The sequence below is a fragment of the Lolium rigidum genome, chromosome 2 (genome assembly GCF_022539505.1).
Source record: "Lolium rigidum isolate FL_2022 chromosome 2, APGP_CSIRO_Lrig_0.1, whole genome shotgun sequence".
NCBI lineage: Eukaryota > Viridiplantae > Streptophyta > Magnoliopsida > Poales > Poaceae > Lolium > Lolium rigidum.
Genome location: NC_061509.1, coordinates 198,975,421 through 198,991,431, shown reverse-complemented (window position 1 = coordinate 198,991,431; position 16,011 = coordinate 198,975,421). Strand labels below are relative to the sequence as shown.

The 16,011-nt window shown below is 45.4% G+C and overlaps 1 protein-coding gene and 1 long non-coding RNA gene across 2 annotated transcripts in view; both read right to left on the bottom strand.

The window, feature by feature from the left end:
- Nucleotides 1-5,198: 5,198 nt before the first annotated feature.
- Nucleotides 5,199-16,011, bottom strand: part of LOC124690461 (beta-1,6-galactosyltransferase GALT31A-like) — a 33,108-nt gene continuing 22,295 nt past the window's right edge. Inside the window, exon 6 of the mRNA XM_047223847.1 lies at nt 5,199-5,588. Within this exon, the coding sequence (XP_047079803.1) occupies nt 5,440-5,588 (149 nt within the window). The 3' untranslated portion in view covers nt 5,199-5,439. The remainder of the gene's footprint in view (nt 5,589-16,011) is intronic.
- On the bottom strand, nt 5,649-14,418 carry LOC124692816. Its single transcript, XR_006999693.1, has 8 exons — nt 13,449-14,418; nt 13,203-13,238; nt 12,984-13,101; nt 11,635-11,692; nt 11,253-11,348; nt 9,858-9,982; nt 9,419-9,499; nt 5,649-6,692 (listed from the first exon to the last, which is right to left on the bottom strand). It is a non-coding gene; the product is annotated as an uncharacterized LOC124692816 (long non-coding RNA).

Here is a 16,011-nt window from a genome sequence, read left to right as displayed (position 1 = left end):
GCCTCTATAAAATTTGAAGCATTCAACTATCACCAGCATGAGTCAAAAGAAAAAAGAACCATATGATGGACAATCGAGAATAAATTTGTAACACTTTTAAGAAAATAAAAGAGTTCTGTACTGAGGTAAATAGCAATAACTTACAGGGATGATCTGATATAGAGCCAACTATGCATCTAAAAAGCATTTTTACTAACCATACACACACAAAAAACGTTCATAAGACGATTATCAGACAAATCAATAGTCCTGTCAGTTATTCAATAGAGCAATGCTAGCATAGGAGCACGGCTTGGTAAGTTAAAAAACCAGAGTTTGAAAAGGACACATATTCTTATAGAAGGCTTTCCAGGAGCTCTAGCAAACTATCTACAAATTCCTTGAGTACCTAGCCGGCTGCACCAAAGGTATATGATTATCTTGATTGTCACGACAATAATCCACGACCAGAGCACCAAAGGTATATGATTATCTTGATTGTCACGACAATAATCCACGCAATTGACCAGAGATCTTTCCTGTGGCTAAAACTAAAGAAATGTTGTAAGACAAATATGCATGATTGATTATCAAACCTAGTAAATAATAATAATGATGATGATAATAATAATAAATAGATATGCCCATCATTGCAGAGAAACAATGCAACCCTTCATACAGCCAAACTGTCTCTTAAAAGAATTAGCTGTCGTGAAATGAGAAAAGTGGATAATTGATCTTTATCTGAGCAGAATGGTTTGAAAGATGTGATACTTAAGTGAAGTAGGAATCTGCACCATTGAGGTCTCCAAAACAACGCTTCCGAAATGGACCCGGAGAAATTGTTGTTTTCCAGGCGCAACACCTTGAGGCAAACATGAAGTTAAAAGATGGGCATTGCCACTGAGTGTATTGTAACTTGCATCGAACACCTCCAGAATGGGAACAATGGTGTTGGATCACTCTCAAACACCTCACAGCAGATTATTTCAACTGATTGCAACTGAAATCAACATGAATTGGGAGCTGCAGCTGTGCAAATATATCATCCAACTTACCAACAAAACCGTTGCGGGAAGGGGGAGGGGGTCCAAATACTTCAATTTTCCTCATTAGACAGATGCAGATTTTGCAACAAAGTCACCCAACGCACAGGGAAGAACATGAATTGGGCGCTGCAGCTATGCAAATATGTCATCCAACTTACCGACAAAACTGTTGCCATGGGTCCAAATACTTCAATTTCCTCAAGTTTCAGAAACCCAACGGCAATGTGCCAACAAACGCTGCAATGAAGTAATAGAACCCATCATTAGTCAGATCCCTTCCGGACTTTGTAAAAAAAAAGAAATATAAACAAAAAATGCAAGGTGCTAATGTCATCGTTAACTATGTAGGAAGCATAAACCATAGAAATTTGGAATTGTAAAAGAGAAATGTGAAACAAAAATCCAGGCACTAATGTCTAGCGCATGCCAGCACGAGGGATGCAATTGCGCTTTTTTTACGACTATGTCCTCATTGTGGTTCTTTTCACTGCATTTTTTTTTCATCCGTGTGCACTTATCGGTGCTGGGTCACAGTGGGCTCGGAGGCCTTCTTTTCTCACATGTGCACTTTTTAGTGGTGGGTCACGGGCTGAAAGATAGTGTGCGTCTTATTTATTTCAACCTTCTCACCAGTATGCTGGTCAATATCTGAACGGACAACATTGTAACTCCCTTCTGACAATGGCTTCATGAATTTTGTATTTGTTAGCATCACCACATTCTGAGAAAAGTGCAACAGAGATTGTAACTGCCTCCACCTATTCACTCCCTCTGATGTATTTGTTAGCATCACCACAAAGTCGTGTATCGACCGACACCGACGACTCCGAAAAACAACAACTCCAAAAGGACTCCCCTTGTCGACGCACCATCTAAAGGAGAAAGATGGTGGAACTTAGTCGATCCCAAGGAGGCATCGTCTTGGCCTCGCCGACAATGGTGTGCATTGCGCCTCTGAAGAACAACCTTGGACGGCGGCGAGCACCGGAGGAGGGCAACCTAGATCCTCCATGTCGTGTCTCCAAACGCGATGCTCCCAACAAAGTAATGGCAACGTCAACGACACCGCCATCTTCATGCCGATCCAACTCCGGACCTAATGAGAAATGTGAGATAAAAAAGCCAGGCGCTAATGTCTAGCGCATGCCAGCACGGGGGATGCAGTTGCGCTTATTTTTTACGACTATGCCCTCATAGGGGTTCTTTTCACTGCATTTTTTTGTCCCTGCGCACTTATCGGTGCAGGGTCACGGTGGGCTCGGAGGCCTTCTTTTCTCCCGTGTGCACTTTTTAGTGCTGGGTCACGGGCTGGGCACGGTGGCCTCTTTTGTTTGTGCTCTTTGGCATCTTTCGCAGCTGATAGCCGTGCATCATCCCCGTGCTGGCGATGCAATCAGCGGAACTCAGCCTTATAAACAGGTAAGATTTTCACTAAACTTCCGGTACGGTACTAAAAACCGGGCAGAGAATAGCCGCGGACGGTATTTTCGCGTCCCGCGCCGCACCCGCACTAAAAGGCTTCTCTGATGAGGCCCAGCTAGGCCCGTTCGGCCCCCGAGGCCCGTTCCCCGTCCACTCTCGCGTCGTCGCCGCAAATTCTCGTGTCGTTGTCGCCGCCGCCGCCGCCCAGGTCAATTAGCCTCCCCGTTTTCTTCGTCCCCGCAGTCGGAGCAGCGAGGAGGCGCGGCAGCGTAGCGTGGCCGGCTCGATGCCTGTATGCGCGTGACGCAGCGGCGGCGACTGTGACCTTGACCCTGAGGTGGCCAACTCGACCGCGCGGTGGATCCACCAGCGTCGGAGATTCGTGGCTGCTCGAGGACGGCCTCCCGCAGGGGCACGTCGAGCACACCAACGGCGGCGGCGGCCGCCTCAGGTGCGCGACCATATGCTGCAGAGAATGGCAACTTGCCGGCCACCTTCCGCCGGCTCGGTTTGGAGCTCAAGATTTTCTTTCATGGCCATTGGGTCCGGTCATTGGTTCTGATGGGGAAGTTTTTGATGCTGATTTTGGTGATTGGAGGGAGGAGCAGCTGCGCATTGAAAGGATTTGGAGAAAAGATGGATCGGGGGAGCTTGGGACGGACCCGACGGGAAAGATGGACCGACAAATATAAATCTGGACAGTATCAAAGAAATTTTAAAAAGAATTTGAAGAAAACAAATCCTCAGTATCAAAGAAATTTTAATAAGAAAATAGATTTTAATCCTTCGGAGGTTGAGTTGTTAGGCCATCTCCAACGCGGCGACCATCCTGTGTTAGGGTCGAGCCGGATAAAATCGCGACACAACGTAGCGAAGCATTCCAAAATCGGATGACCGCGGTGTCCGAGACGACCCAAATCTGGCCCAAATCAGGGCCAGATTTGCGTGGCCGCGGATGGCACGCAGTACACTTCCCCACTCCCACTCCAACTCCCCACGCGCTCGCATCCGTCGCCATGGTCCCGAAGAGACCTTTCGCTCCCAACGCGAACGACGACGAGGCCGGCAGCAGCCGACGGATCGTGCCAACGATGAGAGCTGCCCGCCACCATGGTGGGCTCTACATCCAGGATGCGGGCCAAGTGGGCGCGGCAGTGGCGCAACCAGCGCTAGTGCCAAAGCCCGAGGAGGAGGACGACCCCGGCCTGCGCGCCGCTCTAGCGGCGTCCCTCGTGGAGGAGGCTGCCAAGTGGCTGCATCTCATGGAGGTGCTCTGCACCTCCGCGCCTAGGCGTTGCTGGGCCAGGCGCCAGGCGGAGCAGGAGCGCCACCTCCGCCTCAAGGAGGAGGCGGAGTTGCGGGCTATTGCGGAGGAGCTGCGGGCGTCCATCCCTCCGGACCCGCGGTCGGCCTGGGAAGAGGCCCAGTGGTTACCGTGGTCGGAGTCCCCGGCGTGCTCGAGCCACTACAGCGCGTCACCGCCCGGGGGCGTCATCGACGCCCACGGCGACAAAGTCAACTGGGACTAGGCGGCGCGTCGGCGGCCACCTCGTCTTATTTCTTTTTTAGTTGAAGCCCATATAGGGCTTTCTTTTGTATAAATTCGCCCACAATAGAGCATATGTTTAAATGAACTATGTTTTAAGTTTAATTATTGTTTTTGTGGTCTTTTACTTTTGTGATGCGTCCGCGCGTTGGACGCACTGTGCGACCTAAATGGACGGGCGTCCAGGTCCGCGTGTCCGCGCGGACACCCAAACGGCCCAATCCAGACGGGCCAACGCATCCGGTTTGGGTCGGTGCGTTGGGATGCCCTTAGGGCATGTAGAGGGCAGACAGATAGATCAGCAGTGCACGCTCCAGCGGGCCGCAAACAGAACGACTCGTCCATCGCAACACATCGGCACCACAAATTGGGAAACCGACGCGTTGGTGTGGACAGCGCGCGTGTTCGGTCGCGTGTGTCGTGGGTCCGCTTGGAAGCGACCTGGCGGTAGAAGGGACCGGCCGCAGTGTTTAGCCATCAAGGCCGTCGTTGAACACTGCGCCCGCCAATGAACTCCCGCGCCGACATTGATGCCAATGGCGCTGCAAATTGCGCACGTGCGCATCCGCATTGATGGCCATTGGTTTATGTCTTCGTTGCTGATTTTGGTGATTTCAAGGAGGATCAGCTTCAAATTGAGAGGATAGAACATATGGATCTCGAGAGCTGGGGACGGACCAGACAGGAAATCCGGATATGAGGATAGAAAAATAAAGAGAAGGAAATCCAGACAGATAGAGAGATTTGAAGGGAAAAATCCTTTTCAGTATCAAAGAAAAAAATTAAAAAGGTGACACTATTCTTTGTGGATGGAAATTCCCATGCAGATGACGAATTTCGGTTTCCTATGTGACAAATGCAAAATAGTATTATGTTTTCAAGCAATCAAAATTGTTTCGTTATGTAGAAGCAAAACTTCTATGTAAAAATTGTTGTGCTAGGCAGGAACCAGAAAATAAACTAAATTCTAGGGTATACAGCATGTTGATTGGACTTCCAAAGAACAAAGAAAACGTGAGGTTAATAAAATGTTAGAAATCCTCCGAAAATGAGATGAACGAAGAATTATATATGAAAAAAGAAAAACTTTGCAGGGGCATATGTGGATTTAGCATATTGACAAATCTCATATAGCAATACGAACATAATTAAGCTGTTTCAAACAAGCACTTGTTATTTGTGCGAAAAATAAGCAAAGGAAGTTGCACAAAAATTGATCAAAATTTGCATTAGTTGTTTTTCTACAGCACATCATCTCTAATTTGTTGTAGAGCAGCTGAGAAACTCACCCCTATTACATGTAAGATGCAAAACCTCAGCCCCTAACCCTACTTTGGTCTATTTTCTAACACTACTGGGGTGCAATTTCAGTTGCAACCAGCGAGGCACGATCGTCAAGGTGTACCGAGCATGCTACATATTTACGTTCAGGGAGGATATTCGCTAGATGAGAGCACTCCAAACAGAAGAATCACCTTCATCGCATCGAGCATGTACATCCTTGAGCCTCTCGACAGACTTGCATATGCCGCTACAGCTCCAATCAAAGGACACAACACAAACATTGCCAGCTTGCCCTTTCCACTCACAGTCTGTGGAAGTGTTGATGCACAATTAGGAGAGGCCAGAGAAGTGCATGATAAGGGTAAATAAAAAGTTAGAGAAGTGTATGATAAGGGTTGTTCAGCGGTGAGGAAGCAGACAGACCTGGTGGAGTTCCACAGCACATGTATCTTTCATCTATATGATTAACCTCTAAACCAATAAACCACGGCCTGGTGGAGTTCCACGATACATCTTCATTTCCATACTTGTACAAGATAGGCATGCCAAAGATCATATGAACCATTAGATTTACTTCATTTGTATCCAGGGGATTATTTTACAATATATGACCATCGACACAACACTGATTTATTCAGATATAGGTCGGAAGGTCTTTTGAGATGGCATATATCTATCTCGTAGCATGGTGGAAGTACTTGTTTCCATCCTCCCCAAATTTCCAGGACTCAGGTTCATGGCACTTCAAGTTCCCACATGACAAGAGCAGATTCAAGCAGGAAATTTGTAGTTTGTACCTCAAGCTAGCATTTAATTTCAAGAAAGTTTAGTTAGCATTACTTGTCAGCAAGAACTGGACCCAATTTCATGCAGCCTACGCAAGTTCTTGGTTTCAATTTATGACGAGCAAGGGTAGTGGCAAGTATTCCTGTTTTTTCCATGTAAAACATAACGATAAGGTGATAAATCGAACTGGGTTGGTTTTTTTTCTCCAAAAGAAGGCTATAATATCGAAGAAATAAAATGCACCTGAGTTCACATGCACGTCATCATCGACCTTGATGTAGAAGTCAACATTCCAAATGCCCAATTTAACAATTTTAGACAGTTTTAGAAACTTTTAAGACTATGCACGAAGTTAACGCATTTTTTTTATTTCTTTGTTAATCCTGCAACCTCCCATTTAATATTTGAAAGAAAAAACATGAAAAGTTCAAACTTGCTCAAGTGTTATGACAACTACTACTTCCATGAATAAGGGTAGCCGCAAATTGGGAGTTCACTTACCTGTACGAATTACCATCTTTTATTGAATAAAAGTTTCTTTACGAAACTTCTGGATGAATTCTCCGTTCTCGTCTGAAGTCTGCTCATTCCGTCTTTCGCTGTATCAAGGCTCCCTAATGCAACACCTAGAAATGATTCACCGTTCTTAAACAGTTAAACCTATGTGTTGCTAGAATAAAATAGGCCATTAGCTCTGTTTATATTTTGTAATAATATAGCACAGTTAATTGCTGCTAAACAGTGTAGCCGTAAGCAGGGACGGAGCCAGCTTTCGACCATGAGAGGGGCAAAATAGTGTTGTAAACTTCATGAGGGGGCAGAGTAAGCTAAATCAGCAAGAAATTACAGTTCTAGTGAGCAGTATTCTTCATAAAATCCAAACCATAGGGGGGGCCCTCGTCCCCCCTTGTCTCCGTCCCTGGCCGTAAGAGGATATATAGCGCCGCTAAAGAATTGCCACATCATGCTAGAATTTTAAGACCAATGCATGTTTACGTCGGCCCATAACCAAGCCCTTGTTGCATAGTCGATTTGCTCCCAGCCATAACCCTTAGCCATTCCTCTTGCATCTACTTGAACGGTGCGAGATTGAAACAAGATGCAGCTAACGCCATCCCCTGTCACCAGAACCAAGCCGATTGTGCTCCACGGCTGATGCACCAACGCTATGACGACCGATGGCCAGGGAGACATGTGCTGAATCGAGACGACCGACAACACCGTGATGTCACAGCCTGAAACCCAAGATGGATCGTTTCTACTCCTTTTTCCCACGATCATTTTGATATATTATACGCTTTTTCCTGACGTCGTAGGCAAAAGTGAATGCAATTTTACCTTTTTCTAAACTTTTTATACAAAAAAATTTGAAATTCAAATTTGTTAATTTTCCCTAATAGTAGGTTGCGTAACATACAGGAATCTCAAAAGATTTTATGTTTTGAATTTTCTATCATTTTCTTTTCTATTTTACATAGTTAAAAAAGGCGATCCAGGGGGGGTGTGTGGAGGTGCGTGGTGAGCAGAAAAACTAACCGGTGCTAAAGGATAGACCTTTAGCACCGGTTTGTGCCACGAACCGGTGCTAAAGGCTTGGCATCAGCCGCGAACCCTTTAGCACCGGTTCGTGTTACAAACCGGTGCTAATGCCGCGGCTGATCCCCTGGGTGTCCAGACCGCACGAACCGGTGCTAATGACCCCTTTAGCACCGGTTCGGGCCAAATCCGATGCTAATGCTCTTTGGAGCAAAAACCCAAAGCCCTCTTTTCTACTAGTGAATGAACCTTTCTACCAAAGCATTAAACTAATTATTTTGTTGTTTGAGATGTACCTCTGTTCTAGAAAAAAACATATATATGAGAAAGAGTTATACTATCAATATATCATGCTTTGGGCAATAATAAACATGGCACCGCAGTTTTGGGTACTGAATAGAAACAATATTTGGAAACAAAATTTAATTATTCGTAGTTCTCCATTATTTATTAGTTCGATTATTTATTTGTCACCCAATTTGATCTTGGTCCCTTTTTGACAAAGGAAAATGTTCACTTTGCATTTGGTTGTTTTGGCATATTTGGTGGTCCTTGTTGGACTCCGTAGCTTACCTTAACGATGGTTGGACTTCGCTCTAAACTAGCCTAGTGCACCATGTTACCCTGCCCAATTCACTCGCCTTGTCTCCTAACAACTTGGGCACCACCGCACTAGAACCGTTGCACCATCTTTTTGCATGTCGTTAGCCTGTCGTGACTGGTCCAAATGTGTTTTGTTTGTGTTACTGTCTGTTGTGGTAAGTTGAACTGTTGCATCACCTCTTTACATATCTTTGGCCGGTCGTTGACAGGTGATTGATCATTTCTTTTCTTTGTGTGTGGTGTCTTATGTAAAAAGTGTATCTAAACACCTATGATTTATTCTGAAAAGTGTATCTAAATGTCCATGATTGGTCTATCCGTCTACGCATATTTAATCTCCATCTTTGCTGCTCCGTGTGTTTTATTTTGCACCTCTCGTTTTTATACTGCAACTTTCAACTTTCTGCCTAATAAAATCGACTATGTTCCATACTGTTAGCTCTGTTGTTTTTCACCACCGTTATTCGAAACTCCCTTTCCTACTTCTCCAACATGGCTGAGCACCCGCAGCCCTCCTCCATCTTCCACCTCCTGCAGGTCAAGGACTTGCCACCGACGCAGCTGTCGCAGTCCGGATAGCTACGAAACGGCAGAGGCCCTAAGACCTAGATCCGGCTGTATTTGGGCCCAGATTTGGTCCGTACTTCCACCGCCATGGCCATCGGCCACTGGTCATCTGCGGCCTCCGCCGCCTCCTGTAGCCGTCGGCGGTGGCTATGGCACCACCACATCCTCCTCCCGAGCCCAGGGAGGGCCGCGCCACCGCTAGGACGACATCCTTACCCTCGTCGAGCGTCAACCTTCGCGCATCTAGCTCTGCTCCAAGGTGCTTCGCCATATCCAGCTCTAGCCCAGCTCCTCCTCCCGCCGTGCGCCCCCGCTCAACACCGCCTCCAAGCGCCACCCATTGACGTCTCCAGCCGCACATCGTTGGCCCGTATGGGCGCGTCCTCCCTCCTCCATGCCTCCTTCGACGACTAGGGGGGCGCCACCACCGCCGGTGGCAGGGGGAAGTTCGGGGAGGTGGCGGCTGGTTAGGGTTTCGGCCCCCGGGGTCGCCCGCGTGTGCGACCCGGGATGGGAGAGAGATGCGACCGGGAACGATATCGATCCTTCCGCATTGGATCACTCTCAACTGATTATTTCAAATGATTGTAACTGAAATCAACATGAATTGGGCGTTGCAACTGTGCAAATATGTCATCAAACTTACCGACAAAGTCGTTGCCACGGGTGTCCAAATACTTCAATTTCTTCAAGTTTCAGAGCCCCAATGTCAATGTGCCACCAATCGCTGCAATGAAGGACAAAACCCGTCATTAGTCAGATCCACATGCTACAACGAAGTCACCCAATGCACGAGGAAGACCACTTCTACACTTTGTAAAAAAAAATATAAAACAACAATGCCAAGAGCCAGTGTCTATTTAGAAGATGAATTAGCAAATGCGGAAAATATGGCATAAACCCTAGAAATTTCAGGCACTTTTAAGACTATGCACGAAGTTAACGCATTTTTTTTATTTCTTTGTTAATCCTGCAACCTCCCATTTAATATTTGAAATAAACATGAAAACTTCAAACTTGCTGAAGTGCTATGACAACTACTACTTCACTGAATAAGGGTAGCCGCAAATTGGGAGTCACTTAACCTGTACGAATTACCATCTCTTATTGAATCAAAGTTTCTTTACGAAACTTCTGGATGAATTCTCCGTTCTCGTCTGAACTCTGCTACTTCCGTCTTTCGCTGTATCAAGGCTCCCTAATGCAACACCTGGAAATGATTCACCGTTCTTAAACAGTTAAACCTATGTGCTGCTAGAATAAAATAGGCCATTAGCTCTGTTTATATTTTGTAATAATATGGCGCCGCTAATTACCGCTAAACAGTGTAGCCGCAAGAGGATATATAGCGCCGCTAAAGAATTGCCACACCACGCTAAAATTTTAAGACCAATGCATGTTTACGTCGGCCCAAAACCACGCCCTCGTTGCATAGTCGATTTGCTCCCAGCCATAACCCTTAGCCATTCCTCTTATCTCTACTTGACCGGTGCAGGATTGAAACAGGATGCAGCTAACGCCATCCCCGGACGCCAGAACCAAGTCGATTGTGCTCCACGGCTGATGCACCGAGGCTGTGATGACTGATGGCCAGGGAGACATGTGCTGAATCGAGACGACCGACAGCACCGTGATGTCACAGCCTGAAACCCAAGATGGATCGTTTCTACTCCTTTGTCCTTTCCTTCTTGTTTCTTGGTGAATTGTTTCAGCTTTTAGACACTAGAACCACATAATTGATTTGTATATGGAAGCTTGCTCGTTACATTCGGACACTGGAACTGCTACGTCAGGGCTTGCTTCTTTGTTCTATACTTCTATATATGGAACAGATGCAGTCTGCTTATTCCATTCCATCAACATGTCATTTGTTCAGAAATAAGGATTGTAGATAGAAATCCTTAAATAGGTGTATCTAGATTAGGTATGGAAGATTATAATAAGCAATGTAATGGTCAGGAAGAGCAAGAAAATTATTATTTTCCATGATATATGCTGAAATTTCGTGTTTCTGTGCCATACATTGCTTTTCTTAGTAAACCACTAAATAATTTAGCTGCCAGTATTGCGCCGGTATAGCTTCTGTAACTTCTGGAGGCAGCAGCCAAATCAAATAGCCAGCTATTTTTTTTCCTTGGTTATGTGACACTCAATCGTGCATGAGCAAAACATGGCAGTAAGTTTGTGCATCATCCAAAATCCAAAATCAGAAAGGGAGCATTCAATTGTGTAATAGATGCAGCCTCAGTTAAAAGTCAGCTATGTAATCGGTAAATATATAAGATGATCATTTATCTTAATGAAAGCCGGTGGCAAATTGATTAATTTGGCAAAGTTAGATTATTTTAATTCCATCATCCTATAGATGGTTAGTTTACAATGTTAAATATTGCTCGTTGTACTACTCTTTCTGAAGGACGAACAAATAAATATTTTTACAAAATAGGAAACAACACGGTATCTTTCAAGTTTTGATTTACCTGAACAACTCTCCTCGTTGTATATGCTCTAGAAAAATCATCTGAAATCATACCCTGTGTAATTGCCTCTATAAAATTTGAAGCATTCAACTACATCTGCATGAGTTAAGAAAAAAAGAATCAATGGTAGACAATTGAGAATAAATCCGTAACAAAAGAGTTTTGCACATAGGTAAATAGTATTAACTTGCAGGGATGATCTGATATAGATCCAACCATGCATCTAAAAAGCATTTTATTAGCCATACACAAAAAAAACATTCATAAGACAATTATCAGACAAATAGATAGTCCTTTCAATTATTCAATAGAACAATGCTTGCATATGAGCACGACTTGATAGCTTTAAAAACGAAAGTTTGAAAAGGATACATATTCTTACAAAAGGCTTTCCAGGAGTTCTAGCGGACCTTCTGCAAATTCCTTGAGTACCTGTGCCGCTACACCAGAGGTATATGATTATCTTCATTGTCACAACAATAATCCAAGTAACTAACCAGAGATCTTTCCTGTAGTTGAAACTAAAGATAAGTTTCATGACCGCTATAGCTGCCGGGACAGCCTTCCATGACGATAAGCCTGTTTCTGCCGCTACGGTGCTATGTCCAACAAAGCTCCGTTAATTACCGCTAAATAGTGTAGCCACAAGAGGAGCTATAGTGCCGCTAAACCAAATTCCACACCATGCTAGAAATTTAAGCCCAATGCATGTTTGCGTCAGCCCAAAACTACACCCTTGTTTCATAGTCGATTTGCTCCCAGCCATAACCCTAGCCATTCCTCTCGTCTCCACTCGACCGACGCGGTATTGAAACGAGATGCAGCTGACGCAATCCCCAGACACCAGCATCAACCTGGCCATGTTCCACGACTGCTGCTCCGAGGCCACGACAACCAGTGGCCAGGGAGACATGGGCTGAAGTGAGACACCAACAACACCGTGATGTCTCACCCGGAAGTTCCTCGGTGAATTGTTACAGCTTTAAGACACTAGAACCGCATAATTGATTTGTATATAGAAGCTTGATTGTTCCATTTAAACACTAGAAGTCTAGAACTGCTACGATACTAGCTTCTCTGTCATTTCCTCTCTGTTCTATACTTGTATGTATGGAACATATGCAGTCTGCTTATTCCATTCCATCCCCATGTCATTTGTTCAGAATTTAGGATTGTAGATAGAAATCATAGAATTGGTGTATCTAGAAATCTTAGAATCCTGACAACCAAGAAAAATATTATTTTCCATGATGTACGCTGAAATACCCTATTTATATGCCATATAGTACTTTTGTTAGAAAACCCGCTAAATGGTTTAACTGCCACTATTGCGCCGCTATAGCTTCTATAGCTTCTCGAGGCAACAACTAAATCAAATAGGCCAGCTATTTTTTCCTTGGTTATGTGACACTCAATCGCGCATGAGCAAAACATGACAGTAAGTTTGTTCATCATCCAAAATCAGAAAGGGGCATTCAGTTGTGTAATAGGTGTAGCCTCATTTAAAATTTCAATTATGTAATCGGTAAATATATAAGATGATTATTTATCTTATATGAAAGCCATCATTTATCTTATATGAAAGCCGATCGCAAATAGATTAATAAGGCAAAGTCACATTGTTTAAATTTCATTATCATATAGATGGTTAGCTTACAATGTTAAATATTTCTACTCCTTCTACATGACAAAATAAATAAACAGTTTACAAAATAGGCAACAATAGGGTACCTTTTGAGTTTTACTTTATCTTGAAGAACTTCTCCTCGTTGTATCTTCTCTAGCAAAATCATCTGAAATCAGATCCTGTGTAACGGCCTCTATACAATCTGAAGCATTCAACTATCACCTGGATGAGTGAAGAAAAAAATAATCATATGGTAGACAATCAAGAATAAATTCATAACACTTTTAAGAAAATAAAAAATTGCAACGAGGTAAAGTACTAACTCGCAGGGACAATCTGATATAGAGCCAACCAAACACCTGAAAAAGCATTTGATTAGGCATACACCCATAAGCCAATTATCAGATTTGTCCCTGACACATAGGTAGTCGTTTCAATTATTCAATGGAGCAATGCTAGCATAGGAGCATGACTTGATAACTTAAAAAATCAAAGTTTGAAAAGGACACATATTCATATAGAAGGCTTTCGAGGAGCCCTAGCGGACTATCTACAAATTCCTTGAGTACCTGCGTGGTTGCGCTCTTAGTATATGATTATCTTCTTTATCAAGACAATAACCCACAAAAATGACCGGAGATCCTTCATGTGGGTGAATCTGAAGAAAAGCTGTAAGAGGAAGACACATATGCATGATTGATGATCAAACGTAGTAAATAATAATAATAAATAGATAAGTCCATCAATGCAGAGAAACACTGTGGAGCCTCATAGGACCAAACTGGAGTCATTCTCTCTCAGAAGAATTAGTTGTCCTGAATCGTGAAATGATAAAAGTGCAGAATTGATCTTTACCTGAGCAGAATGGTTAAAGAGATGTGATACTTGAGTGAAGTAGGAATATGCAGCATTTCAAGGATACGTCATGGATAGGCGCATCGGTTACATAGAAGAGAAGACCAATAGGCCGAGTTACAACACGGTCGACACAAGCATCGAGACCGCAAGATCCACATTGTCACGAGGACAGCCACGCCCGAGAAAGCCTACTCTCACAACCTCCACCTGTCCACTAATGCTAGACTAGTCCAAAACAGGTTGGCTACTCTCCACAACTTTGCCTCAACATAGATCTTACTAAGCACCATCGTAGGTGATGAGGTGAAGGAGCCGCTCCCTCAAAGACGATGTCGTCGCGGTGGAGCCACATGCACCAACAAACCAAAGCTATCCGTGTCCAAAACTCACGGATCACGTCTCTTCCGCCACACCATCCCTACATACGAACGTGAACCACCATTGAGGTAGAGAAATTATTGCTCAACACTTTGAGGGAAATCGTGAAGTTAAACCAGAGGGCATTGCCACTAAGCGCATTGTAACTTGTATCGAACACCTCGAGAATGACGAACAATGGCGTTGGATCACTCTCAAAAGCCTAACTAGATTATTTCAACTGACTGCAGCTGAAATCAACATGAATTGGGCGCTGCAAATGTGCAAATATGGCATTTTCACTTCTAGAATGTCGAACAATGGCATTGGATCACTCTCTTTTTTTCGAGAGTACGCCTACCATATTTTTATAGAAGGCGGAGGTTTGAGTACAGGAACACTACCACTTGCGAAGAAGCAACAAGTGTAGCAACAGCTCCACACCGGCTAGTCCTAACTCCTAAGACAACCACACCGACAAAACAACAACACAACATGAAGAGCTTGTCCTAAGCTATACACAAAGTCGTGTCTTGACCGACGCCTCCGAAGAACAACAACTCCAAAAGGACTCCCCTTGTCGACGCACCATCTAAAGGAGAAAGATGGTGGAACTTAGTCGGTCCCAAAAAGGCATCGTCTTGGCCTCGCCGACAATGGTGTGCATTGCGCCTCTGAAGAACAACCTTGGACGAGGGCAACCTGGATCCTCCATGCCGTTTCTCCAAACGCGATGCTCCCAACAGAGTAATGGCGACGTCAAGGACGCCGCCATCATCACGCCGATCCAACTCCGGACCTAGGCTTTCGCCCTCAGACAAACAACCAAACTGGAGAAAGAGCGAGAGACATGTTGACACACTTCAACGATGCCTCCAAGGAGGGAAACAACACCCGCGAGTGCCATCATCGCCGGCACCGAACGAAGACGGGCAAGATTTTCATCCGTATCGTCGCACACCTCCTTCTCAATCCACCGGAATGGGGAAAGAATCCACATTGTTCACACAGCTGTCACCACATCACCTCATCATCATGGTCGAAGTGTCACAAACTCCCGCGAGCCACACGGACATGAGCAGTCCGTTGAGCACCTGCAACCCTCCTCCGTCTTCCACCTCCTGCAGGTCAAGGACTTGCCGCCGGTCGCACTCCGGACAGCTACGAATGGCGGAGGCCCAAAGACCCAGGCCCTGTTGGGCCCAGATCAGGGCCGCACTTGCACCACCATGGTCGTTGACCCTTGCCTCTGCCGAGGACACCGCCCGGTTACCCTTGCGGAGCGCCGGCCTCTGCCGCATCTGGCTCCGCTCCAAGGTGCTCCGCCATATCCAGCTCAGCCCAACTCCTCCTCCCGCCGTGCGCCGCCGCTCGACCTTGAAATTTGCCGTTGTAAAAGGGGAATGTGAAACAAAAAGCCAGGCGCTAATGTCTAGCGCATGCCAGCACGGGGGATGCAGTTGCGCTTATTTTTTACGACTATGCCCTCATAGGGGATCTTTTCACTGCATTTTTTCGTCCGTGCGCACTTATCGGTGCAGGGTCACGGTGGGCTCGGAGGCCTTCTTTTGTCCCGTGTGCACTTTTTAGTGCTGGGTCACGGGCTGGGCACAGTGGCCTCTTTTGTTTGTGCTCTTTGGCATCTTTCGCAGCTGATAGCCGTGCATCAGCCCCGTGCTGGCGATGCAATCAGCAGAACTCAGCCTTATAAACAGGTCAGATTTTACCTAAACTTCCGGTACGGTACTAAAAACCGAGCAGAGAATAGCCGCGGACGGTATTTTCGCGTCCCGCACCGCACCGGCACTACAAGGCCTTCTCTGAAAAACTGAGGCCCAGCTAGGACCGTTTCGGCCCCCGAGGCCCGTTTCCCTTCCAGCAGCTCGTTGTCGTCGTCGCCGCCGCCGCCAGCAGCAC